The following is a 19,949-nucleotide window of genomic DNA, read 5'->3' as shown; positions in this document are numbered from 1 at the left end:
TTAAGGACACATGACCCGGGTACTGACACTGTAACGAGCTTATTAAGATTTTTGAGTCCTTTCTTCGTTGTGTTTTTACAGACAGGTTTGCATGTTAGCTACCGTGTGTGTCTGTTGGAGAGTGTTAGCATGACGCCATTATCCTGCTGTGTAATGTTAACTTGTTAATACTAGCATTGTTACAGCCGAATATCTGAGTACAGCACAGTTAGCTAACAAGCTCCATCTGTTGTGTTAGACACACAATATCAGCCTCATTTTAGTCTACACAGAATGGACTCAGTGTGTTTGTCTCGGTTCTAGTTTAATGTGTTATTAAAATCACTGCACTGACTCTCTTGTGGTTCAAAAGATAGACTTCATATTACTCGTGTATAATGCAGTTAATGTTCTCAGGACGTAATACATTTGGTTTACCTTTAAAAAACACATTTATTAAATCAGATTATGGTAGATTTTCCAGTGCAGAGGGATGTGAGACTTGTGAAGTGTTGTCATGCACTGCTATATTATTCTTTATTATAAAATTATAATCTGTGAGAAATACCCTTTTTTCCTGGATGTGTCTTCAATCTGATTACATCTTCTTTTTTTCTGTTACGATCAGCATATATACATAAAAACACACACATAGGTATGTAGTCATAGTTATATTAAAGTTCTTCCTCTTCTATCTAGGTGAACAGTGGGACTTGTCTTCAGCTTCAAGTGGAACAGCTCTGACCTGTATGGTGATCAGACTCGGAGAGGAGAGACACCTGGTCCAACAAGGTCAGTGCAATGGAGCTGCCAACGTTAAAGGCAGAAAGTGTGAGATTTGTCATCTGCTGTTCATTAATACTCTAGCATCAATAAATGAATCAAGAGAGTAGTCGAGTCTCATTCACAGGTTGTTGAATACCAACATTTTGGGTTAGCAGAAGCCATTACAGTGTCACTGTTGGGAGACTAGTCTCTCTCCCTCTTTTTCTGTTTGTCTTGTTAAAAAAAAGGCAAACAAATTTACAAAAAAAGCAATGTATAAGTTATTTCAATGGGAAATTAGAGAGCGAAGTAAAAGTAGTATTTTAAATGGCTTTTACTGAGTGCCGTATTGTAGGCAACTGGCCTTGTTTTCAGTTCAACTTGTTAAATGGGTTTTGTTTACTGAGAGGAAATATAAACAGTATGTCTGTTTAGAACACCTGCATGTATTTGATATCATTTATATATAATATAAATGATATAATTATATTTTATTTAACATGTATATTTGTTCATTATACACTCAAAATCTCCACAAATGAACACAAAACTTCCACAAATAAACACAAAACTTCCACAAATACACTCAAAATCTCCACAAATACACTCAAAATCTCCACAAATAAACACAAAACTTCCACAAATAAACACAAAACCTCCACAAATAAACACTAAACTTCCACAAATACACTCAAAAACTCCACAAATGCACTCAAAACCTCCACAGATAAACACTAAACTTCCACAAATACACTCAAAATCTCCACAAATAAACACAAAACTTCCACAAATACACTCAAAACCTCCACAATTACACTCAAAACCTCCACAGATAAACACTAAACTTCCACAAATACACTCACAATCTCCACAAATACACTCAAAAACTCAACAGATAAACACTACACTTCCACAAATGAACACAAAACTTCCACAAATACACTCAAAACCTCCACAGATAAACACTAAACTTCCACAAATACACTCAAAATCTCCACAAATAAACACAAAACTTCCACAAATACACTCAAAAACTCCACAAATAAACACTAAACTTCCACAAATGCACTCAAAACCTCCACAAATGCACTCAAAACCTCCACAGATGAACACCAAACTTCCACAAATACACTCACAATCTCCACAAATAAACACAAAACTTCCACAAATAAACACAAAACTTCGACAAATACACTCAAAATCTCTACAGATAAACACTAAACTTCCACAAATACACTCAGAATCTCCACAAATGCTCTCAAAACCTCCACAGATAAACACTAAACTTCCACAAATACACTCAAAATCTCCACAAATAAACACAAAACCTCCACAAATAAACACACAACTTCCACAAATACACTCAAAATCTCCACAAATGCACTCAAAACCTGCACAAATAAACACAAAACTTCCACAAATACACTCAAAATCTCCACAAATAAACACTAAACTTCCACAAGTACACTCACAATCTCCACAATACACTCAAAACCTCCACAGATAAACACTAAACTTGCAATGCATGACACTGGCATGTCTGACATTTCCTCTCTAAGGTCTCAACTTTCTGCTTTCAATGCTAGATAACTTAATCTACAGTAATATATAATGTTTGATCAGTGAATATTTAATTTTGATTATATAATTCTGCAAAGTAAGTAGTAACTAAATCTGTTAGACAAAGTGCAGTGAAAGTATGAATAACATAGTTAAAAAAAACAATTTATGCAAAGTATTAAAAGTAATTAACGTGTATATCTTCACTGTTCAGCCGAAACATTAAAACAACTGACAAGTGAAGTGAGCATTGATCATCTTGTTACAATCAAATGTTCTGCTTGGAAATTTTGAGTACTGTCATTTCTGTGGAGCCTCTTTGACAAACACCACCCACCCAAACCCTGTTCAGACCAACTACACCCCATCATGGCAAAGAACCCAAGGTGTCAAACTGGCCTCCTTGTCTTCCAGATCCCAATCCAGTTGAGCATCCACGGGATGCACCAGAACCAACTCCCATCCATGTTGGGGCCACCATGGATTGTTCTTGGCTCAGACTGCATCCAGTGGAAGCTCAGTTGGATTGAGATCTGGGGAATCTGGAGGCCAGGTTGACACTTTGAGCTCTTTCCCACGCTCCTCGGGTCGTTCCCGAGCAGTTTTTACAGTGTTGCAGGCGCGTTGTCCTGCTGGGGGGGCACTGCCATCAAGGAGTGCTGCTGCCATGAGGGGGTGTACTTGGTCTGCAGCTGTGTTTGGGTGACTGGTGTTTGTCAAAGAGACATCCGCATGAGTGCTAGGACTCATGGTTTCACAGCCGAACATGGCGTTGGAACACAATGATCAATGTTATTTATTTCACCTGTCACTGGTTCTAATGTTGTGGCTCTCAGTGTATACACATGTTACATGCTTTTTACAAATACACTCAAAACCTCCACAAATAAACACTAAACTTCCACAAGTACACTCAAAATCTCCACAAACAAAAGCAAAACTTCCACAAATACACTCAAAGCCTCCACAGATAAACACTAAACTTCCACAAATACACTCAAAATCTCCACAAATGCACTCAAAACCTGCACAAATAAACACAAACCTTCCACAAATGCACTCAAAATCTCCACAGATAAACACTAAACTTCCACAAATACACTCAAAATCTCCACAAATAAACACAAAACTTCCACAAATAAACACAAAATCTCCACAACTAAACACCAATCTTCCACAATACACTCAAAATCTCCCAAAAAAGACTAAAAAACTTAATCATAATGACACACAAAATAACCATAAATACACAAACAACTCCACAGAACTTAACAAATTCACAAAATATACTCAAAACCTCCACAAATACACTCAAAACCTCCATAGATAAACACTAAACTTCCACAAATACACTCAAAACCTCCATAGATAAACACTAAACTTCCACAAATACACTCAAAATCTCCACAAATAAACACCAAACTTCCACAAATAAACACAAAACTTCCACAAATACACTCAAAAACTCCACAGATAAACACTACACTTCCACAAATACACTCAAAATCTCCACACATGCACTCAAAACCTCCACAAATGCACTCAAAACCTCCACAGATGAACACCAAACTTCCACAAATACACTCACAATCTCCACAAATAAACACAAAACTTCCACAAATAAACACAAAACTTCCACAAATACACTCAAAATCTCCACAGATAAACACTAAACTTCCACAAATACACTCAAAATCTCCACAAATAAACACAAAACTTCCACAAATACACTCAAAACTTCTACAAATACACTCAAAATCTCCACAAATGCACTCAAAACCTCCACAGATAAACACTAAACTTCCACAAATACACTCAAAATCTCCACAAATAAACACAAAACTTCCACAAATACACTCAAAACTTCTACAAATACACTCAAAATCTCCACAAATAAACAGAAAACGTCCATAAATAAACACAAAACCTCCACAAATAAACACAAAACCTCCACAAATACACTCAAAACCTCCACAAATAAACACCAAACTTCCACAAATAAACACAAAACTTCCACAAATACACTCAAAAACTCCACAGATAAACACTACACTTCCACAAATACACTCAAAATCTCCACAAATGCACTCAAAACCTCCACAGATGAACACCAAACTTCCACAAATACACTCACAATCTCCTCAAATAAACACAAAACTTCCACAAATAAACACAAAACTTCCACAAATACACTCAAAATCTCCACAGATAAACACTAAACTTCCACAAATACACTCAAAATCTCCACAAATGCACTCAAAACCTCCACAGATAAACACTAAACTTCCACAAATACACTCAAAATCTCCACAAATAAACACAAAACTTCCACAAATACACTCAAAACTTCTACAAATACACTCAAAACCTCCACAAATAAACACCAAACTTCCACAAATAAACACAAAACTTCCACAAATACACTCAAAAACTCCACAGATAAACACTACACTTCCACAAATACACTCAAAATCTCCACAAATGCACTCAAAACCTCCACAGATAAACACTAAACTTCCACAAATACACTCAAAATCTCCACAAATAAACACAAAACTTCCACAAATACACTCAAAACTTCTACAAATACACTCAAAATCTCCACAAATAAACACAAAACTTCCACAAATAAACAGAAAACTTCCACAAATAAACACAAAACTTCCACAAATACACTCAAAGCCTCCACAGATAAACACTAAACTTCCACAAATACACTAAAAATCTCCACAAATGCACTCAAAACCTGCACAAATAAACACAAAACTTCCACAAATACACTCAAAATCTCCACAAATACACTCAAAACCTCCATAGATAAACACTAAACTTCCACAAATACACTCAAAATCTCCACAAATAAACACCAAACTTCCACAAATAAACACAAAACTTCCACAAATACACTCAAAAACTCCACAGATAAACACTACACTTCCACAAATACACTCAAAATCTCCACAAATGCACTCAAAACCTCCACAGATGAACACCAAACTTCCACAAATACACTCACAATCTCCACAAATAAACACAAAACTTCCACAAATAAACACAAAACTTCCACAAATACACTCAAAACCTCCACAGATAAACACTAAACTTGCAATGCATGACACTGGCATGTCTGACATTTCCTCTCTAAGGCCTCAACTTTCTGCTTTTAATGCTAGATAACTTAATCCATAGTAATATATAATGTTTGATCAGTGAATATTTAATTTTGATTATATAATTCTGCAAAGTAAGTAGTAACTAAAGCTATTAGACAAAGTGCAGTGAAAGTATGAATAACATAGTTAAAAAAAACAATTTATGCAAAGTATTAAAAGTAATTAACGTGTATATCTTCACTGTTCAGCCGAAACATTAAAACAACTGACAAGTGAAGTGAGCATTGATCATCTTGTTACAATCAAATGTTCTGCTTGGAAATTTTGAGTACTGTCATTTCTGTGGAGCCTCTTTGACAAACACCACCCACCCAAACCCTGTTCAGACCAACTACACCCCATCATGGCAAAGAACCCAAGGTGTCAAACTGGCCTCCTTGTCCTCCAGATCCCAATCCAGTTGAGCATCCACGGGATGCGCCAGAACCAACTCCCATCCATGTTGGGGCCACCATGGATTGTTCTTGGCTCAGACTGCATCCAGTGGAAGCTCAGTTGGATTGAGATCTGGGGAATCTGGAGGCCAGGTTGACACTTTGAGCTCTTTCCCACATTCCTCGGGTCGTTCCCGAGCAGTTTTTACAGCGTTGCAGGCGCGTTGTCCTGCTGGGGGGGCACTGCCATCAAGGAGTGCTGCTGCCATGAGGGGGTGTACTTGGTCTGCAGCTGTGTTTGGGTGACTGGTGTTTGTCAAAGAGACATCCGCATGAGTGCTAGGACTTGTGGTTTCACAGCCGAACATGGCGTTGGAACACAATGATCAATGTTATTTATTTCACCTGTCACTGGTTCTAATGTTGTGGCTCTCAGTGTATACACATGTTACATGCTTTTTACAAATACACTCAAATCCTCCACAAATAAACACTAAACTTCCACAAATACACTCAAAATCTCCACAAATAAACACAAAACCTCCACAAATAAACACAAAACTTCCACAAATACACTCAAAATCTCCACAAATAAACACAAAACTTCCACAAATAAACTCAAAACTTCCACAAATAACACAAAACTTCCACAAATATACTCAAAACCTCCACAGATAAACACTAAACTTCCACAAATACCCTCAAAATCTCCACAAATGCGCTCAAAACCTCCACAGATAAACACTACACTTCCACAAATACACTCAAAATCTCCACAAATAAACACCAAACTTCCACAAATAAACACAAAACTTCCACAAATACACTCAAAAACTCCACAGATAAACACTACACTTCCACAAATACACTCAAAATCTCCACAAATAAACACTAAACTTCCACAAATGCACTCAAAACCTCCACAAGTGCACTCAAAACCTCCACAGATGAACACCAAACTTCCACAAATACACTCACAATCTCCACAAATAAACACAAAACTTCCACAAATAAACACAAAACTTCCACAAATACACTCAAAATCTCCACAGATAAACACCAAACTTCCACAATACACTCAAAATCTCCCAAAAAAGACAAAAAAACTTAACCATAATGACACACAAAATAACCATAAATACACAAACAACTCCACAGAACTTAACAAATTCACAAAATATACACATAAAATCTCCACAGTCATGCACAAATCCTGCACAATGACACACAAAACCCCCACAATGACACAGAAAACCTCTACAAACCTTCACAAATTCAAGAACAAACTTCCACAAATACACACAAAACTTCCACAAATATACACAAACCTCAGCAAATTTACAAAAAACTTACACAAAATCCCCACAAAACCTCCATAAAGAGACGTGAAACTACCACTGCTCTTATTTCTCATCTTGCAGGTGATGGACGGCTGAAAGGACTAATCATCAAGATGAACAAGACAAGCCAAACATTGGAGACGAGCCACCACAGGAGCCTGAAGGAAAATTGTGAGTATCTTTCACCTGTATGTCACAAGGGGGATCAAACATGGCTGATAAATCTGCCGATAACTGATGGTCACTGTTCATTTCTCCAGAACGAGAGCAGCCAGGAGCTGAAAGTGTGGGCAGAGGAACAGGATGCTGAGGACGAGTTGGAAGACGGTTCCCTGAACCTGCACTGAATCCCGATTTCCTGTAATCGAGTTTTGTGGACTGACAGTTTGCATGGTTGGTGCTCGGCCCAGGACAGGAGAGACACCTGGTCCAACAAGGTCAGTGCAATAGGTCCAAAAATTAAAGGCAGAAAGTGTGAGATTTTTCAGTTGCTGTTCATTAATACTCTGGGATCAGTAAATGATTCTGGAGGGTAGTCGAGTCTTATTCACAGGTCGTTGAATATCGACAGTTTTGGTTGGCAGAAGCTAGCACAGTGTCACTGGTGGGACACTAGTCTCTCCCTCTTTTTCTGTTTGTCTTGTTTAACAAAAATAATAATAATAATTAAATAATATAAACTGTATGTCTGTTTAGAGTGGTTGCATTTATTTGATCTCATTTATATGTAATATAAAAGATATAATCATATTTTATTTAACACGTATATCGACAATGTTCAGCCGAAACATTAAAACAACTGACAAGTGAAGTGAGCATTGGTCATTTTGTTACAATCAAATGTTCTGCTTGGAAATTTTGAGTCCTGTCATTTCTTTGGAGCCTCTTTGACAGACACCACCCACTCAAACCCCGTTCAGACCAATGACACCCCGCCATGGCAAAGAACCCAAGGTGTTAAACTGGCCTCCTCATCCTCCAGATCCCAATCCAGTTGAGCATCTATGGGATGCGCCAGAACCAACTCCCATCCATGTTGGGGCCCCCATGGATTGTTCTTGGCTCAGACTGCATCCAGTAGAAGCTCAGTTGGACGGAGATCTGGGGAATCTGGTGGCCAGGTTGACACCTTGACCTCTTTCCCATATTCCTCAGGTTTTTCCTGAGCAATTTTTACAGTGTTGCCCGCGCAACACTGCAGCAAACCCAAAAGGAAAGTGTGAAGCAGTGTAGCAAACCCAGGAGTTAAACCACACAACACTGCATCAGACCGAAAATGAAAGTCTAAAGCAATGCAGCAAACCCAGAAGGCAAACTGCACAACACTGCAGCAGACCCCAACAGGAGAGTGTAAAACACTGCAGCAAACCTAAAAGGAAAGCGTAGAATAGGACAACAGTGCAACAAACCCCAAAGGAAAGTGTAAAGCAGTGTAGTAAACCCAGAAGGCAAACAGCACAACACTGCATCAGACCCAAAAGGAGAGTGTAAAACAGTGCAGCAAACCCAGAAGGCAAACTGCACAACACAGCAGCAGACGGAAAAGGAAAGTGTAGAACAGTGCAGCAAACCCCAACAGGAAAGTGTGAAACAGTGCAGCAAACCCAGAAGGCAAACTGCACAACACTGCAGCAGACCCCAACAGGAAAGTGTAAAACAGCGCAGCCAACCCTAGAAGGAAAGTGTAAAACAGTGCAGCAAACCTAGAAGGCAAACTGCACAACATTGCAGCAGACGCAAAAGGAGAGTGTAAAGCAGTGCAGCAAACCCAGAAGGCAAGCTGCACAGAACTGCAACAAACCCAACAGGAAAGTGTAAAAGAGTGCAGCCAACCCCATGAGTAAAGTGTAAAACAGTGCAACAAACCCAGTAGGCAAACTGCACAGCACCACACCAAACCCAACAGGAAAGTGTGAAACAGTGCAGTAAACCCAGAAGGCAAACTGCACAACACTGCAGCATACCCCAACAGGAAAGTGTAAAACAGTGCAGCCAACCCCACTAGGAAAGTGTAAAACAGTGCAGCAAACCCAGAAGGCAAACTGCACAACACTGCAGCAGACCCCAACAGGAAAGTGTAAAACAGTGCAGCCAACCCCAGAAAGAAGATGTAAAACAGTGCAGCAAACCCAGAAGGTAAACTGCACACCACTGCAAAACCCCAACAGGAAACTAAGTGTAAAACAGTGCAGTAAACCCAGAAGGCAAACTGCACAACACTACAGCAGACCCAAAAGGAAAGTGTAAAACAGTGCAGCAAACCCAGAATGCAAACTGCACATCACTGCAGCAGACGCAAATTGAAAGTGTAAAACAGTGCAGCAAACCCAGAAGGCAAACTGCACAACACTACAGCAGACCCAAAAGGAAAGTGTAAAACAGTGCAGCAAACCCCACCAAGAACGTGTAAAACAGTGCAGCAAACCCAGAAGGCAAACTGCACAGAACTGCAACAAACCCAACAGGAAAGTGTAAAACAGTGCAGCAAACCCCATGAGTAAAGTGTAAAACAGTGCAGCAAACCCAGAAGGCAAACTGCACAACACTGCAGCAGACCCCAACAGGAAAGTGTAAAACAGTGCAGCAAACCCCAGAAGGAAAGTGTAAAACAGTTCAGCAAACCCAGAAGGTAAACTGCACAACACTGCAGCAGACCCCAATAGGAAAGTGTAAAACAGTGCAGCCAACCCCAAAAGGAAAGTGTAAAACAGTTCAGTAAACCCAGAAGGCAAACTGCACAACACTGCAGCAGATGCAAAAGGAAAGTGTGCAGCAAACCGAGAAGGCAAACTTAACAGCACTGCAAAACCCCAACAGGAAAGTGTAAAACAGTGCAGCAAACCCAGAAGGCAAATTGCACAAGACTGCAGTAGACGCAAAAGGAAAGTGTAAAACAGTGATGTAAACCCCAACAGGAAAGTGTAAAACAGTGCAGCAAACCCAGCAGGCAAAGTGCACAACACTGCAGCAAACCCAAAAGGAAAGCGTACAACAGGACAACAGTGCAGCAAACCCAAAACGAAAGTGTAAGTTGCAGATCAACTACCCTCCATGGCAAAGAACCCAAGGTGTCACACTTGTTTCCTCATTCTCCAGATCCCAGTCCAGCTGAGCATCTACGGGATGCGCCAGAACCAAGTCCCATCCATGTTGGTGGCCCCCATGGATTGTTCTTGGCTCAGACTGCATCCAGTGGAAGCTCAGTTGGACGGAGATCTGGGGAATCTGGAGGCCAGCTTGACACTTTAACAGTGTTGCCAGTGCAACACTGCAGCAAACCCAAAAGGAAAGTGTACAACAGTGCAACATACCCAAAAGGAAAGTGTGAAGCAGTGTAGCAAACCCAGAAGTTAAAGTGTAAAACAGTGCAGGAAACCCAGAAGGCAAACTGCACAACACTGCAGCAAACCCCACCAGGAAAGTGTAAAACAGTGCAGCCAACCCCAGAAGGAAAGTGTAAAACAGTGCAGCAAACCTAGAAGGCAAACTGCACACCACCGCAAAACCCCAACAGGAAAGTGTAAAACAGTGCAGCCAACCCAGGAGGCAAAATGTACAACACTACAGCAGACCCAAAAGGAAAGTGTAAAACAGTGCAGCAAACCCCACAAGGAAAGTGTAAAGCAGTGCAGCAATCCCAGAAGGCAAACTGCACAACACCGCAGCAAACCCCACCAGGAAAGTGTAAAACAGTGCAGCCAACCCTACCAGGAAAGTGCAAAACAGTGCAGCAAACCCAGAAGGCAAACTGCACAACACCGCAAAACCCAAACAGGAAAGTGTAAAACAGTGCAGCAAACCCCAGAAGGAAAGTGTAAAACAGTGCAGTAAACCCAGAAGGCAAACTGCACAATACTACAGCAGACCCAAAAGGAATGTGTAAAACAGTGCAGCAAACCCAGCAAGCAAACTGCAGAGCTCCGCAAAACCCCAACAGGAAAGTGTAAAACAGTGCAGCAAACCTAGAAGGCAAACTGCACAACACTACAGCAGACCCAAAAGGAAAGTGTAAAACAGTCATGTAAACCCCACCAGGAAAGTGTAAAACAGTGCAGCAAACCCAGAAGGCAAACTGCACAACACTGCAGCAAACCCCACCAGGAAAGTGTAAAACAGTGCAGCAAACCCAGAAGGCAAATTGCACAACACTGCAGTAGACGCAAAAGGAAAGTGTAAAACAGTGATGTAAACCCCAACAGGAAAGTTTAAAAAAGTGTAGCAAACCCAGAGGGCAAAGTGCACAGCACCGCACCAAACCCAACAGGAAAGTGTAAAACAGTGCAGCAAACCCAGAAGGCAAAGTGCACAACACTGCAGCAAACCCAAAAGGAAAGCGTACAACAGGACAACAGTGCAGCAAACCCAAAAGAAGAGTCCAAAGCAGTGCAGCAAACCCAAAACGAAAGTGTAAGTTGCAGATCAACTACCCTCCATGGCAAAGAACCCAAGGTGTCACACTTGTTTCCTCATTCTCCAGATCCCAGTCCAGCTGAGCATCTACGGGATGCGCCAGAACCAAGTCCCATCCATGTTGGTGGCCCCCATGGATTGTTCTTGGCTCAGACTGCATCCAGTGGAAGCTCAGTTGGACGGAGATCTGGGGAATCTGGAGGCCAGGTTGACACTTTAACAGTGTTGCCAGCGCAACACTGCAGCAAACCCAAAAGGAAAGTGTACAACAGGACAACAGTGCAACATACCCAAAAGGAAAGTGTGAAGCAGTGTAGCAAACCCAGAAGTTAAACCACACAACACTGCATCAGACCCAAAAGGAAAGTGTAAAACAGTCATGTAAACCCCAACAGGAAAGTGTAAAACAGTGCAGCAAACCCAGAAGGCAAACTGCACAACACTGCAGCAAACCCCACCAGGAAAGTGTAAAACAGTGCAGCCAACCCCAGAAGGAAAGTGTAAAACAGTGCAGCAAACCCCACCAGGAAAGTGTAAAACAGTGCAGCCAACCCCAAACTGCACAACACTACAGCAGACCCAAAAGGAAAGTGTAAAACAGTCATGTAAACCCCAACAGGAAAGTGTAAAACAGTGCAGCAAACCCAGAAGGCAAACTGCACAACACTGCAGCAAACCCCACCAGGAAAGTGTAAAACAGTGCAGCCAACCCCAGAAGGAAAGTGTAAAACAGTGCAGCAAACTGCACAGCACCACAAAACCCCAACAGGAAAGTGTAAAACAGTGCAGCAAACCCAGAAGGCAAATTGCACAACACTGCAGTAGACGCAAAAGGAAAGTGTAAAACAGTGATGTAAACCCCAACAGGAAAGTTTAAAAAAGTGTAGCAAACCCAGAGGGCAAAGTGCACAGCACCGCACCAAACCCAACAGGAAAGTGTAAAACAGTGCAGCAAACCCAGAAGGCAAAGTGCACAACACTGCAGCAAACCCAAAAGGAAAGCGTACAACAGGACAACAGTGCAGCAAACCCAAAAGAAGAGTCCAAAGCAGTGCAGCAAACCCAAAACGAAAGTGTAAGTTGCAGATCAACTACCCTCCATGGCAAAGAACCCAAGGTGTCAAACTTGTTTCCTCATTCTCCAGATCCCAGTCCAGCTGAGCATCTACGGGATGCGCCAGAACCAAGTCCCATCCATGTTGGTGGCCCCCATGGATTGTTCTTGGCTCAGACTGCATCCAGTGGAAGCTCAGTTGGACGGAGATCTGGGGAATCTGGAGGCCAGGTTGACACTTTTACAGTGTTGCCAGCGCAACACTGCAGCAAACCCAAAAGGAAAGTGTACAACAGGACAACAGTGCAACATACCCAAAAGGAAAGTGTGAAGCAGTGTAGCAAACCCACAAGTTAAACCACACAACACTGCATCAGACTGAAAAGGAAAGTGTAAAGCAGTGCAGCAAACCCAGAAGGCAAACTGCACAACACTGCAGCAGACCCCAACAGGAAAGTGTAAAACAGTGCAGCAACCCCAGAAGGAAAGTGTAAAATAGTGCCGCAAACCCCCAAGTCAAACTGCACAATACTGCAGCAGACCCAAAAAAAGCCAGAACTGCATCAACACTGCATCAGACCCAAAAGGAAAGTGTAAAGCAGTGCAGCAAACCCAGAAGGCAAACTTCACAACACTGCAGCAGATCCCAACAGGAAAGTGTAAAAGAGCGCAGTAAACCCAGAAGGCAAACTGCACAACACTACAGCAGACCCAAAAGGAAAGTGTAAAACAGTCATGTAAACCCCAACAGGAAAGTGTAAAACAGTGCAGCAAACCCAGAAGGCAAACTGCACAACACTGCAGCAAACCCCACCAGGAAAGTGTAAAACAGTGCAGCCAACCCCAGAAGGAAAGTGTAAAACAGTGCAGCAAACCCAGAAGGCAAACTGCACATCACTGCAGCAAATCCAAAAGGAAAGCGTACATCAGGACAACAGTGCAAGAAACCCAAAAGTGTTGTAGTGATATTTTTTTGTTTGGAAGCAGCTGTTGTGGTCATGTTCATGGTAGAAGTGTAGCGAACTGATAGATGCAAACAGCTTGAGTGATTGTTAGTTTGTCTGTGTCCTTCTAATTGTATTAAAGGTTTGTTGTCAGTTCAGGTACGTCTCCACTCAAGCATGCAAATGTGCGTTCAGGGAGTGCTCAAGAAGCTTTATGAAGCCTTGGAAGTTGTTTTGCTAGAGAAACATTGTGGCATAAAGCTTACAGGCTAACAGTGTAACAATGTTGAGTGCAGTAAGCTAAGACATCCAGTTAACCACTGTAGAGTTCTAGACACGGAAGTTTAGAAACAGCAATCCAGTTGTTGGTTTGTCTGCTAGGCAAGCGGCCCCACCTCAAAACCCACAGGATTGGAGCGTTTTTTCCAGCTACTGGATAAACTAAAAAAATGTATGTAAAAAATAAATCTTAAAATAAAACGTATATGAAAATACAAGTCTTCTCATTGTTAATAACTCGACTCTCTATGAGTCCTGTTAATAGCTCACAACGTGCGTTATTTGACGACCTGAGAATGAGAATAAAAAATCAGCTGTCTTTGTACAAAATTGCTTTAAGAGTATGCCGACATCACGCAATAAATCAATTGATTAATAAGAGACCTCCATAATGCATGACACTGGCATGTCTTACATTTCCGTGCTGAGGTCTCAACTTTCTGCTTTTAATGCTAGATAACTTAATCTATAATAATATATAATGTTTGATCAGCAAATATTTAATTTTGATTACATGAATCTGCAAAGTAACTAGAAACTAAAGCTGTTAGACAAAGTGCAGTGAAAGTATGAATAATATGGTTAAAAAATCAATTTATGCAAAATATTAAAAGTATATCTACACTGTTCAGCTGAAACATTAAAACAACTGACAAGTGAAGTGTCAAATGTTCTGCTGGGAAACTTTGACTTCTGTCATTTCTGTAGAGCCTCCCAAAAAAGACTAAAAATCTTCACAATTGCACACCAAAAGTTCGCAACTTAACAAACAACATCCATAAATATACATAAAATCTCCACAAATACACAAAATCTCCACAAACAAAAACTTAGACAAATTCACTAAAAACTTCCACAAATACACTCAAAACTTCCACAAATAAACACAAAGCTTCCAAAATAACACACTAAATCTCTACAAACCTCCACAATACGCAAAAACCTCCACAATGACACAGAAAGTCCAGAGTCAAAACCTCAACAAATTAACAAAACACCTAAACAAATGAACAAAAAATGTACACAAATACACAAAATCTCCACAAATACACATAAACCTCCACAAATTTACTAAAAACTTCCACAAACACACACAAAACCTGCACAAAGAGACGAGAAACTACCACTGCTCTGCTTTCTCCTCTTGCAGGTGATGGATGGTTGACAGGACGAATTATCAAGAGGAGCCAAACAATGGAGATGAGCCGCCACTGGAGCCTGAAGGGAAAGAGTGAGTATCTTTTACCTTTACCTTGAGAGGGGGATCAAACATGGCTGATATGTTCGAAGAGTGCTGATGGTCACTGTTCGTTTCTCCAGAACGAGAGCAGCCAGGAGCCTCAAGTGTGGGCAGAGGACTGGGCTGATGAAGACGAGTTGGACAACAGCCTCCTGAACTGAATCCTGATTTCCTGTAATCAAGTTTTGTGGACTGACATATTGTCTGGTTGGTGCTCGGCCCAGGAGAGGAAGGCTCTGCAGCGGGTGATCCATCCATCCACAGAGCATCAGTGACAGAGGAGAGGTGAAGTGTCTGCTCAGAGCTCCAAGAATACTGAAAAAGGCTAAAAGAACCAGAAGTAACTGCTGATGTAGCTTCTGTCCTCGGTGAGACTCTCCAACATGAAAAATATTTTGAACATCAACAAAATAGACTGCTTTGGTTTCTATCCATCTGTGATGAAGCATTAAATGAGTCAAACTTATTTTACAAGCGTGGTGTTGTCAAATGTTTTCTGTCAGATCAGTAGGAAGTGTTGTGCTGCTTGCAAACAGACTCACACTCTCGGCTGTATAGACTTCAAATACAAGACCCTCAGAAGCTGCCATGTTCAATTCCAGCGTAAATGTGTGGAGGAGAGCAAACAGTACCAGTTTTCTTCTGTCGTTCCTCCATCATTCCCAATCTACATCAATGCATTCGGAATCTCCTGTCACTCACAGTGTAACATTTTGGCAATCAGAGTTTTGGTGCTTTTAATACAAGCAGGTGGTCATGTCATGTCATGGTCCGTAGCTGCTTATCCCTTTCCATGGGGTCACGGGATGTTGCTGCTGGAGCCAATCCCAGCCTTGTCTCAGGGCGAGGGCAGGGTACTCCCTGGACAAGTCGCCAGCTCATCGCAGGGCCCTCACTGATGAGCAATGTGGGGTTCAGTATCTTGCTCAAAGACACTTCGACATGCAGCTCAACCCTGAGCCGGGATTTGAACCAGTAAACTTTCGATCACTAGTCGACCTGCTCTACCCGCTGAACTACAGCCGCCCCAAGCAGGAGATATTTTCTTTAATTAAACAAACTCACAAACAATCTTTCATCAAGGCAGAAACTCCTGTCAAATATTAATGTTCACATTTTTGTTTTTAGTGAGTATTTTGGAGTTAATGAGTACGACTGGGGGTCGGTCTAATGTCTATGGCTGTCGGCCATTTTGTTCCGCTATCTTTCACAGACAGACCACAAGTGTCACCTAAGATAGTAATCAAGCATTTAACTAATAGTTCAATAATACAGGTATTATTAAAATAAAGTATTAGTCTAAAATAGACTATATTACAATAAATGTATCATTATTTGATGTTTTAATATGAAATAAATTGAGGAATTAAAAATGAAAATAATAATCCACTGATAAATAGTTCAAATTAAAAAGAGATTTAGTTTGAAATGTTAATTGTTTTTAAATTGCAGAAGACAAATAAATAACTGAATTTACAAACTGAATTAATAATACAGATTTTATTATTTGTCATGTATATTTATGTAAAGCAGTTAGAAATACCTTGTGTCTGAATGGCACTTCTGCACATCAGTAAAGTTGCCTCAAGTGAAGTTTTATTTATTTGAAGATACTTAAATCTAGAGGAAATCTTGTTCTAAAAAGCTGAATATCTGAGTACAGCAGAGTTAGCTAACAGGCTCCATGTGTTGTGTTTAATAAGGTGTCGGTATGTTAGTATGTCAGCATCTAGAAGGTCATTTTGAGCAGCTACAGTAGTTTATACACACAGTATGCAGCCTCATTGTAGCCTGCACCGAATGGACTCAGTGTGTTTGTCTCAGTTGTGGTTTAATGTGTTATTTAAATTACTGCACAGACTCCCTGTGTGTCAAAAGATAGACTTTAAAATCATACTACTTGTGTAAAAAGAACTAAATGTTGTCAAGACTGAACACATTTGATTTACCTGTACGGGGGATTGGGAGGGTTAATTGAAATGTTTGTTCTGATAGTTACTTATTTAATTAAGTAGTCACTCATCTAAATCAGAGAATAAAACATAACCATTAACCGTGGCTTTCAAATAAGTTAATTAATTAGATGCATTTTTTTCCGTAGCTTTTCTCCGTTCTGGCTTTCAGATGCTGTTTTAATATTTTAATGTTTTAGTTTTGATTAATTTCTCTGTTTCTGAATAGGTTCAATTCTATATAAATAAACTCTCCAAAGTGAGGTTTTATTTGACTGAAGGTTTTTAGATCTCAACCTTTGAGAGCTCTAAACCAAGCAGTATGAAATAAAAAACAGGACCTGAAATAAATCCAAATCCAGATAGTTTACAGGCTGTACATCCAGGGACCAAATTAAAATCTTAGAATCTTGACAGACTTTTTTTTTTCTTTAATTAGGGCCCAAACACTAACAGTGTGAGGACCCTCTTGTTTCTGTGAATTCAAAATGTTCATAAAGTAAAACCACAAGCTGCACACACACACACAGTTTTTCCTTTGTTGTGATCACATTAAAAACATGTACATTATAGGGATATTCCAGTGTAAGTTTAATCCATGGTCTAACACACCGTGACACTGACTGATTGCGAGCGTATGTAGTTTTAGCAACCTCAGAAAACACGGCACAATAACAATACACTGCAGTCTATGCCTCCAACAAGAAACTGCTGTAAAAAAGCCACAAATAATGCTCAGAACAGCACCAAACTTCAGCAACACTACAAATAGGGTCCCAGCACATAGTTCGAAGCATCAAACATCTGCTAGCTTTGCCAGATTTCTATTGAAAAGACAACACAACTCACCACTCTCCTGCAGCAGCTTCCTGTTGTGGGGAAGCCTGACGAGTTGATTACCGAGTACAGTAGAGTTCCGCAGCTCAAGGATGAAAATGTCTGATTATTACGCCATGGAAATGCAATCAAAGTGCATATGTGTCTTGTCTCTATAACAGTTATTATTGAGAGCTGACAGGGAAAAGAACGGAATTGAGCATTTCTAACCGCACTTGAACTTAATTGATGGTGTCAACAAACTTTTGATTAAAAGATGACACAACTCCTTAACCATATTTTGTGAAAAAAAGTTAAAAAAAATCCTTTATTAATTACAACAAAAAAAACCAAAACAATCTTGCAACACATATATATCTATGCTCCTCGCTTGTTCATCCAGGTGATGACCTGTAGGTTCACATCATCTAACACCGACTCCTCAGACCTTCCTTTCACAGTCAGTCCATGGCTGCCTCCTTCTATCCAGAAGACCTCCACTTTCATTTGCTTTATTGTCCCTTCGAAAAGAACCTGAGAGAAGACAGAAAGCAAAAATCACAACTGTGTGACATATTCATCTACATCTCTCTTGAAAGATTATGTCCTAATGCAGAAAAGTCAATAATCTAAGATATACAAAGAATAAACTGAGTGTGACAAATACAAAAAAAAGGTAGACAGAATATTTAAGATATACAGATATTCTAATATAAAACATCAGTGGATACAGTATGCCTTAGTATATACAAGTATAATTTAAGAATAAAAAAAACACAGACATTATGTATGTTTGTAACTCCCTAACCGTCCTCACCCTGTCACACATTGTCCTCGCTGCCTGACACAAACAGCATGGGAGCATTTTCAGGCAGCCCCCTGAGATCGTCACTCCGCTGCTGATGGGAGTGTGTCTATGCTGGTGGGTGCAGGGGGAACGACAAGCAGATGACACCCTGCACTGCATCCTCCGATTCATCCCTCAGCTTTCAGGCTAAAGCTGCAGCAGCGCGGCTTCCCATGGACCGACCTGTGGACAGGACATAATGAGACAAGATGTCACCTGATGTACAATACTGAGCATTGTCAGATTCTCACCCAACGTCATTTATTGACATCAAGTATTGTTCATTTAACTTCTGTAAATGTAGAAATGAGCACTGAGCTAATGTCACATCCATTTTTTGTTACTGCCTGCTTTGATTTATTGCTAATTGGTTAGATATGATGTTATGTTATTATGATGCAAACTCACACGCACACAGACATAACGTACCCACTGTTTCTGCTTACCTCCAACAAATGTGCTTGATGTTAAACCTCTGCAGTGATTTCAGATACTCCTGGGGAGGAAACACAAGTGTGCACAGAGTCTTAAAATAGCACAGAGAGACTATTCTATAAAGGAAATATTAAGTGAATGAAGACGTTTACCCACAAAGCACAGTAAGCCTCACTCTGTAACTCAGGTTCAAACCTTTGCATGTGAAGCAGAGACACAGGAAGCCCTCTGAGGACAACGCCTGTGCCAGAGACACTGAAACTGAAAGAAGACTCTGCTGTCCACAGTTCAGCCCATTCTTCTTCTTCAATTTGTAGTTGGCAAATGACCTCAGAGGTGCGTTACCGCCCCCTCCTGGACGAAAGTGCAGCTACTGTTTAATACTGGTACAAGGACACAGCAGTGTTGGATTAAGTCTCCAGACCTTTTACGCAAGTGAAATGACTAATGTCACCCTGTAAAAATACTGATTAAACAGCAGCTGTGATTCAGATATTGTATTAGACAGGCATCACATTGCTAAATATAAAAGTAACATTTAACTGTAGTAGTTGGTTGAAATGGAAAATGGATGTTATGTATGTGTCTCAAACTAATGAGGTTTTTAAATGAAAAGTATTGTTAACAACCAAATGATTCCAGATATGCTCATACACACTACTGGGTAGATTCTAGGAGTCCACATTTTTGAATATACCTCATGTTATGTCAGGATGGAAACACCACAACAACCTGTTCAACAGCACATTAAAATAAATTAATTAATTAATTAAAAAAAAAA

General features: G+C 40.4%; 1 protein-coding gene and 1 long non-coding RNA gene across 2 annotated transcripts; one reads left to right on the top strand and one right to left on the bottom strand.

Moving 5' to 3' along the window:
- Nucleotides 1-575: 575 nt before the first annotated feature.
- Nucleotides 576-15,584, top strand: LOC119025263. Its single transcript, XR_005076753.1, has 5 exons — nt 576-771; nt 7,273-7,362; nt 7,452-7,628; nt 15,029-15,109; nt 15,199-15,584. It is a non-coding gene; the product is annotated as an uncharacterized LOC119025263 (long non-coding RNA).
- A 2,599-nt stretch (nt 15,585-18,183) lies between these two features.
- Nucleotides 18,184-19,853, bottom strand: tex30 (testis expressed 30). The gene is given in 4 exon segments (XM_037110198.1): nt 18,184-18,420; nt 18,704-18,916; nt 19,325-19,538; nt 19,830-19,853. Coding segments are annotated over 3 exon segments (354 nt in total). The 3' UTR covers nt 18,184-18,420; nt 18,704-18,800.
- Nucleotides 19,854-19,949: the final 96 nt, after the last annotated feature.

This window comes from Acanthopagrus latus, chromosome 9 (assembly GCF_904848185.1).
Source record: "Acanthopagrus latus isolate v.2019 chromosome 9, fAcaLat1.1, whole genome shotgun sequence".
Lineage (NCBI taxonomy): Eukaryota > Metazoa > Chordata > Actinopteri > Spariformes > Sparidae > Acanthopagrus > Acanthopagrus latus.
This window is presented reverse-complemented; position numbering and strand designations above follow the sequence as displayed.